The sequence below is a fragment of the Nicotiana tabacum genome, chromosome 22, assembly GCF_000715075.1.
Source record: "Nicotiana tabacum cultivar K326 chromosome 22, ASM71507v2, whole genome shotgun sequence".
NCBI lineage: Eukaryota > Viridiplantae > Streptophyta > Magnoliopsida > Solanales > Solanaceae > Nicotiana > Nicotiana tabacum.
This window is the reverse complement of record NC_134101.1, coordinates 37,499,233-37,517,052: the sequence shown is the minus strand read 5'-3', so window position 1 is coordinate 37,517,052 and position 17,820 is coordinate 37,499,233. Positions and strand designations below refer to the sequence as shown.

General features: G+C 38.5%; 1 protein-coding gene across 1 annotated transcript; it reads right to left on the bottom strand.

Annotated features, from left to right (window-relative positions):
* Positions 1-2,380: 2,380 nt before the first annotated feature.
* On the bottom strand, positions 2,381-3,350 carry LOC142175802 (uncharacterized). Its single transcript, XM_075242801.1, has 3 exons — positions 3,308-3,350; positions 3,070-3,225; positions 2,381-2,775 (listed from the first exon to the last, which is right to left on the bottom strand). Exons 1-3 carry the CDS (start codon positions 3,348-3,350, stop codon positions 2,381-2,383), a joined length of 594 nt encoding a protein of 197 aa, XP_075098902.1.
* Positions 3,351-17,820: the final 14,470 nt, after the last annotated feature.

The window sequence follows — 17,820 nt, the reverse complement described above, 5'->3', positions numbered from 1 at the left end:
GTGTGAATGGATCGAAGAGTTCTCTCTTGATTATCTGGATAGCTTCACAAAGTTGGAGGAAAGTATCGCTTTGACTCTTAAGGAAATTAAGAAAGAAAATATTATTGATACTTCTACTTTAGAGGCTCTTGTTGAGGCTTTTTTAAAGACGTATGCAGATTATGATGCTTTAAGATCGTCCAAGATGACTAAAGAATTCACCAAGAGTCACTTTCTGATGCACGACGACGCCTCGATGATGCAAAACAGGAATATGAAAAGGTGAACGAGTCTGTAGAGAGACTTCAAGCCAATCTTGCGAGTGTTCAACAACAACTAGCTACCTTGGCATCCAGAAAGAAGAAGATCGTCGCGCTCTTGGATAAACGACAAGTGAAGTTGGCTAAAAGTCAAGAGAACATTGACATTATCGAAGGAGAGATTTATACCATTGAAGCCAATCATCCGTTATCTAATGATGAAGCAGAGAAATTATCCCTCCTGAAATGGGCAGTTGAGACAAGCCGCCAACAAATCCTTAGCTTCAAACCTTTTTCATGATTTTAGAGTTTTTTGTTTTTGCTTAGGATTCTCGACTTACGAATTTTTTTTTATATAACTAATATCATGTAATGGAGTACTTATTTCTTGGAGCAATAAAAGCATCTTTATTTTTAGTATGTGATATCTCTCTTTGAGACCTGGATTCCCTCTGTTACTCCCAATTATTTCTTTCTTAAATTTCAGCACATGTCTTGTGTGTTGGCTTTGTTGCTTCGAGCGCTCTTGTTAAAGAAAGTCATATCTTGAGCTAGGAGTGTCGGAATTATAATCCGTTTGTACCTTTAGAAAGAAAACTCAAAGATCTGAAATACCTATGAATTTCATGGCAGAGCTCTTTTCGGGCTATCAACAGAAAATTCGTGAAATTGACTTAACTGCAGTGAACTTTCAGATTTGTGTACCTTTGGCGAAAATAATTGTATCTTGAGCTAGGAGTATCGGAATTACAATCCATTTGTAATGTCAGAAAGTAGACTCGGAGATATAAAATGAATATAAATTTCACAACAGAACTCCTTTCATACTGTCAACAGAAAATTCACGAAATTGATTCAACTGCAGTGAACTTTCAGATTTACATACTTTTGGCAAAAATAATTGTATCTTCAGCTAGGAGTATCAAAATTACAATCCGTTTGCAGTGTCAGAAAGTAGACTCGGAGATCTAAAACTCATATAAATTTCATAACAGAAATCCTTTCGGACTGTCAACAAAAAATTCGCAAAGTCGACTCAAACGCAGTGAGCTTTCAGATTTGCGTACTTTTAGTGAAAAATATCATATCTTGAGCTTGGAGTGTCGGAATTGCAATACGTCCATGCCGTTAGAAAATAAACTCAGAAACCTGAAGTACCTATGAATTTCATGGAAGAAATTTTTTCGGTCTACCAATAGAAAATTTGCGAAGTCGACACAACTGCAGTGAACTTTCATATTCGCATGCATATAGAAGTCTTTGCGGCATAAGACCTTATGGATTAATAAAAGTTCCAGATCATGTATTGCTTGATCCTTCAGAACCCAAATTTAAAATTTCACAGTTAGGCCACATGATGGGGGAACAACTCACATTGGATTCAACTACGCAAAGCTTTATGGTAGCATCATGTTTTGAAGAAATGAAGCGAACTTGGAAAGGCATTCAAGACAAGATAGCGACAATCTTTCGCGTCAATTGCTTTTATGACTTATATTCTTCGTATAGGACAAAGTACAAATATTTTCATCCTTTTAGTCTCTTGATAATGATGCATCAGATCCTTGTAGCATTGAAGCAATGAAATGTCCATTTTGGCTTGACACAAATTGCCTTCTTTGTTTCTGTAATATGCGCCTATTTAAGCAATCAACGTGATGCCTCAACTCGAATTTTGATGATCATGTCACGTTGAAATACATTTTTTTAAGCTTATGCGATTGAACTTAGAATGAAACTCTAAGCTGCTTACGTACCTCAGTGAAGAGGATCGAGTCATTACGTAGTTCAAAATAAGTAATTTTTTTTACTCATGTGACTAAACTTAGAATGAAATTCTAAGCTGCCTACGTACCTCGGTGAAGAGGATCAAGTCATAACGTAGTTCAAAATAAGTGACTTTTTTTTAATGTCCTAACTTTTGCCTAGGCCGCCTCTTTCGAGATTTTCAACCTAGCGGTCCTTTTCTTTTTAGCCTAGGCCGCCTCTTTCAAGGTTTTCAACCTAGCGATTTTTTTAAATTTTTTTTATGTCTTAACTTTTGCCTAGGCCGCCTCTTTTTGGGTTTTCAACCTAGCAGACTTTTTTTTTGTGGGTGCTGTTCGCAGTTTAGGCTCATACGGGCCAGGAGCGTGTCCTCTTTAAGGATAATACCTTTTCAGAAATTTCCCATTGATAGGGCCATTTCTCATGCCATCTGCATCAACTAACTTGTAAGCTCCACTTGAATAGGCTTCTTGCACAACATATGGACCATCCCATTTTGAAGTGAATTTGCCCCCGGATTTGCGAGAGGTGATAATAGGTCTTCTTACTGCAAGAACTTGATCGCCAACTTGGAAGGACCTCAAGAGAATCTTTTTGTTGAAAGCACGAGAAAGACGAGCTTGATAACATTCAAGACTTTGTTGAGCTTCTAGCTTTTTTTCATCAAGGGACTCTAGTTCTTTAAGGTGCAGACAAGCGTTTTCTTCTTCAATAAGACCTTCTTGGACAGCGAGTCGTAAGGATGGTATTTGACGCTCAAGAGGAAGAACTGCTTCGACTCCATAAACAAGAGAATAAGGAGTTGCTTATGTCGGCGTGCGATGAGTCGTACGATATGCCCACAAAGCTTCTTCCATTCTGCCATGCCAATCTCTTTTAGACTTGGAGACAACCTTCTTTAACAAGTTGCAAAGTGTCTTGTTAAATGCTTAGGCTAGTCCATTTGTAGCAGCATAATATATTGACGAATTATGTTGCTTGAAGTCAAAAAGTTCATAGATCTTGGTCATCAATTTATTATCGAACAATTTGCCATTATCTGTTATTATATAACTAGGAATACCGAAACGATATATGATGTTCACTCGAATGAAGTTTTCGACATTCTCTTTCTTCACTTCCTTGAGAGCGACCACCTCAGCCCATTTTGAGAAGTAATCATTTGCAGCCAAGATGTCTAGATGTCCTCCAGAAGATTTTGGAAGTGGTCCAACAACATCTAATCCCCAAGCGTCAAATAGCCAAGATGCAACAATAGGGTGTACATTTCAGGTGGTTGGTGTATAAAATTTGCGTGAAACTGGAAAGCCTTCTTCGAGCATAATCTAAGCAATCTTTCACCATTGTCGGCTAGTAGTAACCCATCCTCTTAATGTGAAAGTGGAGCTTCGGCCCAGATTGATGTGATCCACAAACTCCAGAGTATGCCTCTTGCATAGCTTGAGTTGCTTCATCTTCCCCTAAACAACGCAAGAGAACTCCCTCAAATGATCTTCGATACAAAGTGTCCTTGTAGTAAAGGAAGCGAGGGGCACGCCGATGAATTTAGGTCTTTCTCCTTGGATCTTCTGGGAGTATCCCATAACATAAGTAGTCGATCATGGTTTGTCTCCAATCAACCTTCTCATCTTCAACGATGGCTACCAAACGCTCGAGCTTGCTTTCTTCATTCTCGTTCTCATCTGGTGGTACTATCCATTTTTGGCAGATAGTGATTTGTGTTTGGCCGGACAGAGTCAATGTCGAAGCTAGATAAGCTAAGGCGTCAATTTTCTTATTTTCCTTCCTTGGCACATGCTGAAGAGTTACATTGCCAAGCCATCTAATCAATTTCTGTGCATAATCATGATAAGGACGTAATTCTGGCTTTTTGATCTCGTAGCTACCTAGCAATTGATTGATCACTAACTCAGAGTCTCCAAAAATATGTAATTGGAGTTTTCTCATATCAACGGCCATCTCAAGCCCAAGTATGAGTGCTTGATATTCTGCAATGTTGTTGGTGCAATGTTGTGTTAAGGTGAAGGAATATGACAAGACTTCTCCTTGAGAAGTGACAAACACAACACCTGCACCAGCTCCTTCACGATGTGCGGCACCATCAAAATATATTTTCCATGGTGGTTGCACTTCGATGACCATTGCATCCTCATCAGGTAGTTCATCAGTCAACTCCCAATCATCAGGTATTGGATGATTTGCCAAGAAATTTGCCAAAGACAATCTCGAATTGTTTAAATTGGAGGTACCACCTTTCTAATCGATCATTGAGGACGGGTTTTGACATAACAAACTTGATCGGGTTCGCCCTTGAAATGAGACGGATGGCATGAGCTTGAAAGTAGTGCTTCAACTTTTGAATTGCGAAAACCAATGCCAGACACAACTTTTCGATCGGAGAATACTTTAGCGCATTTGGGGTCATCATCCTACTCAAGTAGTAGAGAGAATTTTCTTTGCTTTCACCATTTTCTTGGGCCAAAAGGGCTCCAACTGACCTTTCTTGGGCTGTAATATATAGAATTAATGGCTTTCCTGGTATAGGGTCTGTAAGAACCGAAGATTTCATCAAGTAGGATTTGATGCTTTGAAATGCATTGCTACAAGCTTGGTCCCATTCAAAAGGTACACCCTTCTTCATGAGACGGCTAAAAGGCTGTCACTTCCTTTCTAGATTTGAGATGAATCTTCTAAGGTACGCCAATTTTACTTGTAGACTTTTCAGTTCATGTATATTTCTGGGCTCGGGCATCTTCAAGATTGCATCGACTTTGGCTTGATCTATCTCAATCCCTCGATGTCGAACAATGAAGCCAAGGAACTTTCCAGAAGTAACTCCAAAGGCACATTTCAATGGGTTCATTCTAAGTTGATATCTACGGAGTCGTTCGAATACCATTCCTAAGTCTTGCAAGTGGTGTCCTCCCTTTCTTGATTTCACCACTAAATCATCCACATAGCATTCCACATTCTTGTGGAGGATGTCGTCAAAGATATTATGCATTGCCCTTTGATATGTGGCGCCGACATTCTTCAAGCCAAAAGACATTACTTTGTAGCAATAAATGCCTTTAGGAGTGCAAAATGAAGTAAGCTCTTCATCTTTCGGTGCCATACATATTTGATTGTAGCCAGATGATCCATCCATGAAATACATCGCCTCATATCCGGGGGTAGCATCAATCATAAGCTCTGGGATGGGGAGCAGAAATTCATCCTTAGGGCGTGCATTATTGAGGTCTCTAAAATCGACTCAAACTCGAATTTGGCCATTCTTCTTCTTCACAGGAATAATGCTTGAAATCCATATAGGATATTTAACCTCCCGAATGAAACCAACTTCGATGAGTTTATTGACCTCAGCTTCGATTGATGAAATCAATTTTGGCCTGAAGAGTCTTTGGGCTTGATTAACAGGACGAGCTCCTTTCTTGACCGCGAGATGATAAACTGCTACTTTAGGATGTAAACCAGGCATCTCTTTGTATCTCCAAGCAAAGACATCTCTATATTCTTTGAGTAGCTCCACACAAGTTCTTTCTTCATCTGTGGTTAGTAGGGCACTTATATAGGTGGGCCTAGAGTCTTCTGCAGTGCCAAGGTTGACTTCCTTCGATGCGTCAACTGTCATTTGAATTCCTTCTTCTAGTTTCGGAGGAGCATCCTCGACATTTTCGTCTTCTTGGGGATCACCGTCATTAAACGATATATGGCCATACCAAGAGGCATCTCCCAAATTTTTGTCAAACTTCCTTAGAAATGAAGTGTATTGCTCCTCATTCGTAGTAATGTGATATGAAGATCCTACACTTTCTTCATCTTCGTCACGCTCTCTACTGTGGACCAATGTGCGAGTCTTCACTTTGAGTACCTCTCCGCATGAAATCAAAAGTTCTGATTGTTGCCTCATTCTGGAAGGGATCAGGCTTTGACACTCTTTGGAGATACTTTGGACTCTAGATGGCAAAGGTCTTCTTATTTTTTCATAATTTCTTTGGGACTTGTTCTTCTTCCTTTTCAATAGCCCCAACCTCTCGAATACAGAAGTTCTTGTAGTTGGTTCTCCAAGTCGATCAAAGACAGAAGACCTTTTATTAGGATCAACGGGTTCATCTTCCATCGTGATATAGTTACTACTTGCTCTTCTAATGGAGATGCAAACTGTTGGGGGGTTGTTTGTAACCTAGACCCTCACGTGATTGCTTCGCCACATGCTCCTTATTCTTCATCGTGTTTGTTTTCCTAGTAGCTTCAGGTGAGAGCTTCCCTAGATTAGATGGTTCGTTGGAATCATATCCAGCCTTTGCGAACAACCTATAAGCATTCAGATCAAAACCTTCATTTGTATGTTTCGTGGGGAGTGCCTTATTTAGAGGTATGTTAGGGGCCACAAACTTTTCCAGTGGCTTTGAAGATAAATTTATGGTATCAATATGCTTGATAGGAAGGGTTAATTCTCTTAGTGCATCGTTTTGGATGCTTGATGATTCTCCTTCATCTTTCTTCACTTTTGGGACGTAGCGAAATAAAGGAGCTATTTTCTTACCTGCAGTTGCAGCATTCTGTTTGTGAGCTTTCGAAACTTGGTATGCTTCTATTGTAACTTTATCTTCACCAGAAGCTACTTCAGCCCTTTTGGACGCAATATTATCACCTTTGGCCTTCGTGATATCATCAACTTTTACTCCCTTCACGATGTGGTTCTTCAAGTAGAACTTTGCATCGGCGAAGTATGCCTCGGCTTCAACGAACGGTTTGTCGTCATCAACTATCTTCTTTTTGACTCCATCTTTATTATATTTCAAACATTAGTAGAAAGTTGATGGGACAACTTTGTTCTCGTGTATCCACGGCCTGCCAAACAACAAATTGCATGAAGTCTTTGCATCAATCACATGCATCCATGCATTTTATTGCATATCTCCCATGGTGATTTCCAGTTTGATAGCTCCTATGGCCCTTTGCCCCTTGATTGAATCCTTGAATCATCAATCAGCTTTCAGAAAGTTCTTCAGTTGAGATGTCGAGTTCTTTCATTATGCGAATGGAAAGAATGTTAACTGCAGATCCGTCATCTATCAAGATTCTGTTTATCCTCCACTCGAGCACATAACCCACCATAAATAAAGGGCGATTGTGTAGTGTCTTACCAAGTAGGAGATCGTCTTCAGTGAAGGTGATTTTTGCATTACAAACATCTGCTTCTTGGAAGGAGGACTCAACAAGACTATTAGACAGTGATGGAGACGGTGTTGGTGTGACATCGTTCTTTTCCTCTTTTTCTTTATCAGCATTACAACACAAGGCCTTGTCATCATCGTCAGAAATCCTCATGCAAAATCAACTTGGCAAGAATTCTCCCAAAGTCACCGGGTGGCGTGGCTTTTGGTGATGGTGTGTCTCTATCTCCACCTTCTTTGGGTTCTTAACCATTAGTTGCTTCTTTGGTCTTCTCACCATCTTATTCCTCATAGGTTGCTTCGTTGATCCTTTTTGCGGACTCAATTTATGGCGTCTTCGACGAGTCACCAGGTTCCAACTTTCTTCATCAGGTTGATCAACTCGGACTTTGTCATCCTCCGACAATTCTTCATCTTTATTCCCTTCACAGGTGCATATCTCAATCGGATCGAATGAACCAAAGGCAATGGACACATGGTTTGTGCTCGCCTTTTTGTTTTCAAGCTCGATCTTCTTTTGACGAGCCAAATCCATAACTTTGTCCTTGAAGACAAAGTACTTCTTAAGAGGGTGACCTACAAGCTGATGGCATTTACAGTAATTCAGGTCATTGCTTTTTCCAGCTTCATCTATCCGCTTTATCTCTGGCAGCTCAATAAGCTTTAGCTCGAGGAGTTCTTCAAATATTGCAGGCACATCGGAGTCTAGAAATGGGTACTCCTTTTCTTGCATCTCTTTGAAAGTCAACTTTCGAATTGCATTGTCTTGAGAGAAAGTTGTTTTCATACTCTATTTCTTGCTCACCTTGGTAGTAAACTTCAAAGGAGAGGCATTGACATTCATGGATTCTTTGCTTTCATTCTTGGGTACGAACTTGCTCCATTTCTTGACTTCTTTCTTATCTCTTCCCTTGCGAGGTTCGTAGATGGGAAACATTTCATTTCCCGCAGAAGCCATGCTCAACTCCATATCATGAGCACATGTGGCAAGTTCTTCAAATGTCTTGGGCTTAATTCCTTGAAAGATGTAACGAAGTCCCCAATGCATTCCTTGGATGCACATCTCTATGCCAGAAGCTTCACTTAGTCTATCTTTGCAGTTAAGGCTTGCATTCCTCCATCGGTTGATAAAGTCAATAACTGGTTCATCTTTTTGTTGGCGAGTGTTTGTAAGTTCCACCATGCTTACAGTACGCCTCGTGCTATAAAAGCGATTGAGAAACTCTTGCTCCAATTGGTCCCAACTATCAATGGATCCAGCCTCGAGGTCGGTGTACCAATCAAAAGCATTCCCCTTTAGTGAGCGGACGAACTGCTTGACAAGGTAATCTCCATAAGTCCCTGCATTGTTTCATGTCTCAACAAAGTGCGCAACATGTTGCTTTGGATTTCCCTTGCCGTCGAACTGCTGAAATTTGGGAGGTTGATAGCTGGCAGGCATCCTCAAGCTATAGATTCTAGCGGTATACGAATTTGCGTACGTGAGGGAAGACTTTGAAGCGACCTCATACTTATCTTTGATAGTTCCCACAATGAATTCCTTCAATTGTTCGATAGGAATTGATCCTTCGGAGAAGACATGAATTTCTTTGGCAGATGACACTTGTTTTGTTGGGGGATCAGCCTTCTCATGGACTTCAGGGAGCTTTCCAGGTGCATGACTTGATTCTCCATCCATCATGCTTTCAACTATGCCTGTCAATTTTGCGATACAGACATCTTGATCTTGAGCATACTTTGTTAAGCCATCAATCGCCTTTGTCAGGTTTGCGAGTTGCTCCTCCATTGTCGAAGTGTTAGTCATTATTTCCTCCATGATTATTGCAGATGATGAATAATAACCGAGACCTTCCCACGGATTGAACTCAGTTTGGAACATGTCATATGGTAAGATTAGCGTTGAGCCAACATTTAAAACTTCATCATCAGGTTGGGTAAGTTGACTCTTGGTATTATATAAAATAAGTTGAGCAGGAGCTTTCTCCACAACTTCTGCAACATTATCTCCTCTCTCCGATTTCCTAGTAGAGGACCTTTCTTCTTCGGATGATGAAGATCTCAAAGCAAGCATTGATGCAGATGACACTTAGAGTGCTTTTTGTCCCAAGACGTTCGCCTTGCTTCAGGTGATTGGCCCAAGACTCCCCATAGTAGCGTTCAGGATACTTTCAACGTCAGAAGAAAACTTGGAGTCAGCAACTTTTGAGTCGATCTTCTTTGAAGCCATCTTAGTGATCTTGAATATTGAGAGTTGAGAAGTAATGAGAGGTAGAGATGGTTCCACTGGGCATGCTAAAATTTGAGACAACTAAATTTCGTTCCTGAAAATAATAATCAAGACAAGAAGTATAGCGACAAATATTATATTCAATTTCAAGTGATGGGGTTACAATCTCTAGAATATCTCGAATCTAAAGAGATATGGTCCTCTGATTCTTCTCCTCACGAATGATAGTTCAAGAGCTTGAGAGCTTGATCTTGAACTTGACGAATTTCAAATTTGTGGTGCGTCACAAATAACTTGAAGCTCGTCACGAACCAGGATTTGTTGTTGGGTTATCACGAACGGAAGATTTGAAGCCGCCCGCTTATGATTTGAGTTCGCCTTTGGAATTTGACCACAGAAGATGATTGCATATATGGATGGAGACCTTGATGCTATTCTTCAGAGCTTCTTTAGCCTTTCCTTCTGCTTACTTGCTTGCGTCTTAGATTTCTCCTTTGACCCCTTTATATAGTAGTGGGGGTGGAGTAGTCTCCAAGAAAACCCTAGTGGATCACTGGGCTTGAGCTTATGGGCTGACCTATTTGATAGAAGACCAATTGACGGGCTAGCCCAATAGAACATTGGACTTTTATTTAAATCAATTCATTTTAGATTTAAATAATCGACCTGATTATACTAGCCCATAGTATTAGTTGGACTAATATGTATTTAATACATGATGAAATCCAAATTACTTGTGAATTTAAATTTAATAAAATTTTGTTTGTCTACAACTATATTCATGAACCACCAATCTTGCCTTATTTCTTGTAACTGTTCCATCTTCATCAAGTTTGTTTCTGAAGATCCATTTTGTGCTAATTACTGATATGTCCTTTGGTCTTGGTACCAGATGTCAAACTTGACTTCTTTCAAATTGAGTGAGTTTATCTTGCATTGCATTTACCCAGTATGCATCCTGTAAAGCCTTAGCAACATTTTTAGGTTCAATAAGAGATAAAAAGGCATCAAAATCACAAAGATTCTTCAAGGAAGCCCTGGTTTTGATTCCAGAGGTTGGATTAGTAATTATGTTCTCAATGGGATGAGAACTTTGATACTTGTAAGGTTTCATAACCGATATGTTTTTTTAATTCTAACCTTCATTAATGTATTCCGAGACCTCTAATAGCTCTATTCAGATCTAGATCAGTATTTTGACGGTTCCGGTATGTGATGACTCGATATGTCATTTTTAATTCTAATCTTTGGTCACTGTTTTGAGCAAACGAATCTGGATTAAGTATTTTGATGATTTCGGTGGGTCCGTATCATGATTTGGGACTTGGGCACATGCCTGGAATTAAATTTGGAAGTCCCTAGCTTGAATTATCGCCATTTGACGGAAACTAGAAATTTAAAGGTTTAAATAATTCTTAAATTTGGCCATAATTGGATTTTTATTGATACCGGGTCCCGATTTAGATTCCGAGAGTTCAATCAACTTCGGAATATATATTATGACCCGTGGGTGTGGTCGAGTTTGGTTTTTGCAAGATTCAGAATTTAATTAGAGAACAATCCTTATTTTATAAAGCTTAAATTTCTAAAGTTTGATCGAAGTTTGACTTTTGAGCAAACGACTTCGGAATGGAATTTTGATGAAGTCAATAGTTTTGTATGGTGATTTTGGACTTAGAGTGTGTCCGGATATTTATTTTGAAGTCCGTAATTGATTTTGGCTTGAAATGGCGAAAGTTGAAAAATGGACGGTTTTTAAAAAGTTTGACCGAGAGTTGACTTTATTGATATCGGGGTCGAAATTTGATTCCGAAAATTAGAACAACTCCATTATGTCATTTTTGAATTGTGGGTAAAATTTGAGGTCATTCCGAATTAATTTGATATGTTTTGACACAAGTTATAAAATTTGAAAATTTCATAAACTCATAAGTTTGATTCGAGGTGCAATTTGTAGTTTCGGTGTTGTTTGATGTTATTTGAGGCCTCGACTAAGTTTGTATCGTGTTTTAGGACTTGTTGCTATATTTGGTTAAGGTCCCGAGGTCCTCGGGTGTGTTACGGGTGTTATCAGATTATTTGGGCTACATTGGATGCTGGTTTTCTGATGTCTGGTGTTGTTCTTCGCGTTCGCGAAGAAGGATTTGGCTTCTCAGATTTTTTTCTTCGCGTTCGCGAAGAAAGAATTTATGCTGTCCGTCACCCGACTTCGGAAGCTTATATCTTGCAATCTATAATGAATTTGGAGATGATCCAAAAATAAAAGTTTTGTCCCTTTGTGTCTAGTTTTCAAAAATGTAAACCATTTGGCATTTCGAGTTGTGTACAAATAGTTATGTTGGATACACTATTAGCTGTCCAGGAAGAGTTTAAAAATCGTGAAGAAGAAACTTCTGCTGCATAGGGCTAACTTTGATAGCTTATATCTCGAAAGCTATATGGTATTGGGAGATAAGTAAAACATGAAAGTTGTAACCCATGATGTCTAGTTTTCAAAAAGGTAAGCCATTTGTCATTTGGAGTTTTGTAATAAAAGTTATGACCATTGTACTAGAGGCTGTTTGAGAATAGTTTGGAAATGGCTGTGGAAGGATTTGTTCATCGCGAACGCGAGGGGAAGGTCGCGAACGCGAAGAACAAACTCCTGGGCAGCAGAATAAAGTCCAAAAATGAGACCTCATCTCATTCTTCCATTTTTGGATGAAGAAAGCTCCGGTGAGGCGATTTTTCAAGTGTTTTTTATGGAAAATATTGGGATAAAAATTCCTAACTCGATTTTGGTTAAAATACATGAATCTATTGTTGTTTTTATCATCAAATTAGTGAATTAGGTTGAAAATGGTAGAAATTTTCTATATTTTAAATTGAGGATTTGGAGGTCGATTCGTTATCGGAATTTGATAAAATTGGTATGGTTGAACTCGTATCGGAATAGGTGTTCAAATTTTATAAAAGTTCTGTCAGGTTCCAAGAGGCGGGCCCCATATTGACTTTTTAGAATAAAATTTTAAGTTGACGTTTTATTATTCGGAATTGTTTTCGATGAATTTTAATAAAGTTATAAATTAATTTGGATAGATTTGAGCTTTCCGGACGTCAATTCAAGCAAAAAAGCTATTTTGGAATATCGGCATAACTTCAAAGGTAAGTATCTTCCCTAACCTTGAGTGGGGGAATTACCCCTTAGGCATTGAGTCTTATGTGAAAATTGTGTGATTGAAAGCCGTGTACGCAAGGTGACGAGTACGTACTTGGTTTATATGTGTAAATTATATCGGTTAAAATTCGTAGACACCCTTATGTATTAAATTGAAAAATTCTTGGAACTTAGTAAATCCTTGATTTGCCATGCCTCATTCCTTGTTTGTCGAGTTTGTATTTTATATGATAATTTGGGGTTATCGCCACTTGGATTTTTATGTGAATTCTGTGTGTTTGTTGATTTGATATTTCTTGGAATTAATTTTATTATGGATTTTTTATCTGCAAATAATTATTAAAAAAGTTTATATTGAGGCATTAATATATTTATCAAAATTTGGATTTAAGAAGGCGTTGTCCTATGTTGAGTTACTTTTCCATATCTGTTGTTTTTGAGGTGTTATATACGTTGTGTGGAGCCTTGGGCTATTTTGTAGTGAAATTTATTATTTTTGTTATATATTTAAAATTTGTTGTGACCATTGGGCAATTTGTAATATGAATTTATTGTGTTGTGTTGTCGTTATAATGTTCCGTAGGAATTGTTGTGTGATTTGAGTTATTATTATGAGGATATAAGGGTGGTATTCCACTGTTTATATTGTGTGGGTATAAGGGTGGCATTTCACTGTGGTTATGTGTGTTGGGATATTGTTTGAGCGGAGTGATAAGGGTGGCTATTAAACGGAGCGATAAGGGTGGCTATATGAGCGATAAGGGTGGCTACTAATATTTTCAGGGCGGAGGGATAAGGGAGGCTATTATAGGAGTGATAAGAGTGGCTATAGGAGAGATAATGATGGCTATTGTCAGGGATTATATGTGATGATGTGGTGTTATTATGTTAGTAATTTTTATGTGATGATGTAGGGTTATTACGTTGGTAATTTTCATGTGATGTTGTGATTTTCCTTATGTTTATTCTTATATCTTGTGCAACTTGCCTTGTTGTTTCGGAAAACTTGATAATAGTCTGATCTATGTTGTAATCGTGAGCCTATGGCTATTGCAGGGAAGATTATGTTATATGGGATTGGGTTTCATGCCGCAACAGGTATGATTAATGTTATATTGGATCGGGTTGCACGACGCAACATATATGAAATGTGGGCATGAGGTGCCGGAAAAAATATGATAATTTTTATTATTGGCATGTGAGTTGTCCTTGCGATTTTGATAGAAATATGGGCACGAGGTGCCGTGAAAACATGAAAGTGGGCTGGGACCCGTGTTACGAAAATATGAAGGTGGGTTGAGGCCCGTGTTTTATGATTATGAAATGAGGTGTCATAGAGTGACTTTTATTTGAAAGAATGTATATTCGAAAGACATTTATTTGAAAGTAGTATATTCGAAAGATATTTATTTGAAAGAATTATATTCGAAAGACATTTATTTGAAAGAAGTATATTCGAAAGATATTTATTTGAAAGAATTTTATATTCGAAAGATATTTATTTGAAAGAAATATATTCAGAAGGTATTTATTCGAAGCAATTATATGTGAAAGATTTATATTTGAAGGACTTGTTTAACTGGTTGAACTTGTTTTCTTTATTCGTTTGAGTAATAATTATGGTGTTATTGTAGCCTTGTTGTTTATATCACTGGTTGATTTTTGTTGCTATTACTGCTAGTTATTTTCCAGTACTATTGTATCCTACTATATTGCACAGGTTATTTGACTAGTGAGTGTCTTGAATGTACCTCGTCACTACTCCACCGAGGTTAGTCTTGATACTTACTGGGTACCGATATTGGTGTACTCATACTACACTTTTGCACATTTTTGTGCAGATCCAGGTATTGGAGATATCAGACTCGGGCATAGTTAGTGTGTTGATCGCAAGGATTAAAGGTAGAGTTGCTGGGTCATTGCAGTCCCTTGGAGTCTTTCCATTTTATTGTACTGTCAACTCTTATTCGAATAGTATTGTATATTTGATCCTTGAGATCATTGCATGTATTTAGTTTGAGTCTGTGACTCTGTATTACCAGTCTTGGGAGGTTGTTATATTTGTTTCCACTTTTGGTTTTGACACTTGTATTAAATTATATGTTTAAAAAAAATTGTTCAAAATGAAATTGTAATCGGCTTACCTAGTCTTAGAGACTAAGTGCCATCATGACGCCTATGGTGGGATTTTGGGTCGTGACAAGTTGGTATTAGAGCTCTAGGTTCATAGGTTCTATGAGTCAGGAACGAGTCTAGTAGAGTCTTGCGGATCGGTACAGAGACGTCTGTACTTATCTTCGAGAGGCTACAAAACTGTTAGAAAATTTTCACTTCTTTCATTCTTGTTGTGCGGAATTTGTTGATTTTAGAGTTTGAGCCTTTGTATCTCTATTCTCTCACGGATGGTGAGGAGACACGCTACCGGGTCAGCTGAGCAGACACCCGTGCATTCTGCTAGGGTCGCAAGAGGCCGGGGCCGCAGTTAGAGCACTTGTCAGAGTAGCAGTTGAGGAGCCGCCAGTAACTCCGGTTGGAGGACAAGTACCAGAGACACCTGTTGTTTCCTTCGAATTTCAGGAGACTTTAGCACAATTCCTGAACATGTTTGGTACACTGACTCATGCAGGATTGATCTCCGTTTCGCCAAATATTTCAAAGATTGGGGGAGGAGTTCCGACTCCTACCACCCGTACTCCAGAGCAGCAGGTTCACATTGGTCGAGTTTCGGGTATAGTACCGGTATAGCCTATTATTCCAGGTTCAGCTTGAGTTCAGGTCAGAGGCTATAAAAAGAAGAACAAAAGAGACTTGAGAGATTTAAGAGGTATAGTCCACCTACTTTTAGTGGCACAACTACCGAGGATGCCCAGGGATTTCTAGAAAAAAAAATGTCACTATGTTCTCCGCACCATGGGCATTGTGGAAGTGAGCGGAGTTGCCTTTACTACATTTCAGCTGTCAGGAGCAGTGTGTCAATGGTGACAAATTTATGAAGACAATAGACTAGCCGATGTAATACCACTAACTTAGGCTCAATTTTCGAAGATATTTTTTTTTGAAAGAGTTTGTTCCCCAGACTCTCCGAGATGCGTGGTGTACAAAGTTTGAACGATTGCGTCAGGACACCATGACGGTATCAGAATATGCCATCAGGTTCGGTAAGTTAGCCTGTCATACTCCTACTTTGGTTCCTACAACCAGAGAGCGAGTCCACAGATTCATTAAAGGTCTCAATTATGATCGTAAAATTTTATACGACTCGGGAGCTACAGGATGATACTTTATTTCGGCTAGTGGTAGAAATTGCCAAGATGTTAGAACGTGTTCGGGGTGGATAACAGGTGGGTAGAGGGCGTCCTAGAGGTGGGGGCCCGACCCGTTGATATATTTTCTATGGTATGACTAAGGTCGCTACATCATATGGTGTCGTTACAAGTACGATCTCGATTTATTATAAAGGAATAATTTCCTTAACTTGATTCGGTTATGAGTATCGAGGCAAGTCCTTCTATTATGATCCACTTATGAGTTAGCTTCGTGATTCTATAATATACTTATGTGTTTACCCCTGTTGGGAGATTCTATGGAGATAGCCATGTCTATCATTTTATGTTAGTCACTAAAAAGAGTTGTGAGGCTGAAAATGACTTTCTGTTACTCAATACGGTGAGTTTGATGTAGTTTTCGGATTACTGACTATAATTTGTAAATTATATGCGCTACCGGTATGGGTGTTAATTATGTGTTGTGACCTTGTTTAACGGAAATTATTTTAAAGAAGAAAATGGAAAGATTTTGATTGGCACGATGTGCATATTACTTGTGATTCAGAGCTGAGGACGGGATCCTTGCATTTTAAATATGATTTGATATGTTTAAACTGGGCTACAAGCCACGGTGAAATTTATATCATGATGAGACCCTTGTGGTTTAATTCATGTGTTTTAAATTCTCATTTTGTGAAATTTAATTTGAACTATAGTACTAATGGGGAGTCATGCATGTTAGGCTTATTTGATAAAGCTTGTATGTATTTTTCTGTGCACATTTAGCCATATTCATGTTGTAATTATTGAGCTTTAGCCTACGATGTGAGTGCCCAGGTGGCGTTAAATGTGACTCGTTAATTCGGGTAAATAATTATGAGGTCTTCATGCCTCGTGTCTCGTTGTTAGTAAGGTGAAGGTTTGAAATGAGATTTTTGTTAACATGAGGTTAATTGACGATGTTGTAATTGATTATGAATAGCTATTAAGACCAGAGATGTGGTTATGGTCATACGTATGATGTGTGCATAGACACGAGTTGCTACCGCCGGTTGAGGTTAATACCATGCGTTGATATGAAAAATAATACTTTTTGAAAATGTTTGGTGTGTAAGAAATTTGGTTTTAAAGTTATAAATATGGATAAAAGAAATAATCTCAATTGATATGGTGTGGTCAGACGTATGTCGATTGCGGTGACGTAGAATCACCCGCGAGTATATGTGTAAGAGAAAAGTCAGCAATTTGATAACCACAAAATAGTTCTTACCACGTTCGAGGACGAACGTTTATTTTAGAGGTGGAGAATGTGATAGAACCGATATGTATTTTTTAATTCTAACCTTCATTTATGTATTCTGAGACCTCGAATAGATCCATTCAGTCTTCCTCAATTTGCGTGCGCAATCCGTATCTTTTTCCGGAAAATTTTATGTGAAAAACCAAAGAAAATGTGAAATTTTGCCTTTAAAATTTATTTGAGTTGACTTCGGTCAATATTTTGAGAAAACGGATCCGGATCAGTATTTTGACGGTTTCGGTGGGTCCGAATCGTGATTTGGGACTTGGGCGTATGCCCAGAATCAAATTTGAAAGTCCCTAGCTTGAATTATCTCCATTTGACGGAAACTAGAAATTTAAAGGTTTAAAGAATTCTTAAATTTGGCCATAATTGGAATTTTGTTGATACCGGGTCTCGATTTGGATTCCGAGAGTTCGATCAACTTTGTAATTTGTATTATGACCCGCAGGTATGGTCGAATTTGGTTTTCGGAAGATTCAGAATTTAATTAGAAGAACAATCCTTATTTTATAAACCTTAAATTTCTAAACCGGAGTTTGACTTTTGAGCAAACGACTCCAGAATGGAATTTTGATGATGTCAATAGCTTCGTATGATGATTTTGTACTTAAGAGTGTGTCCAGATATTTTTTTGGAAGTCCGTAATTGATTTTGGCTTGAAATGACGAAAGTTGAAAAATG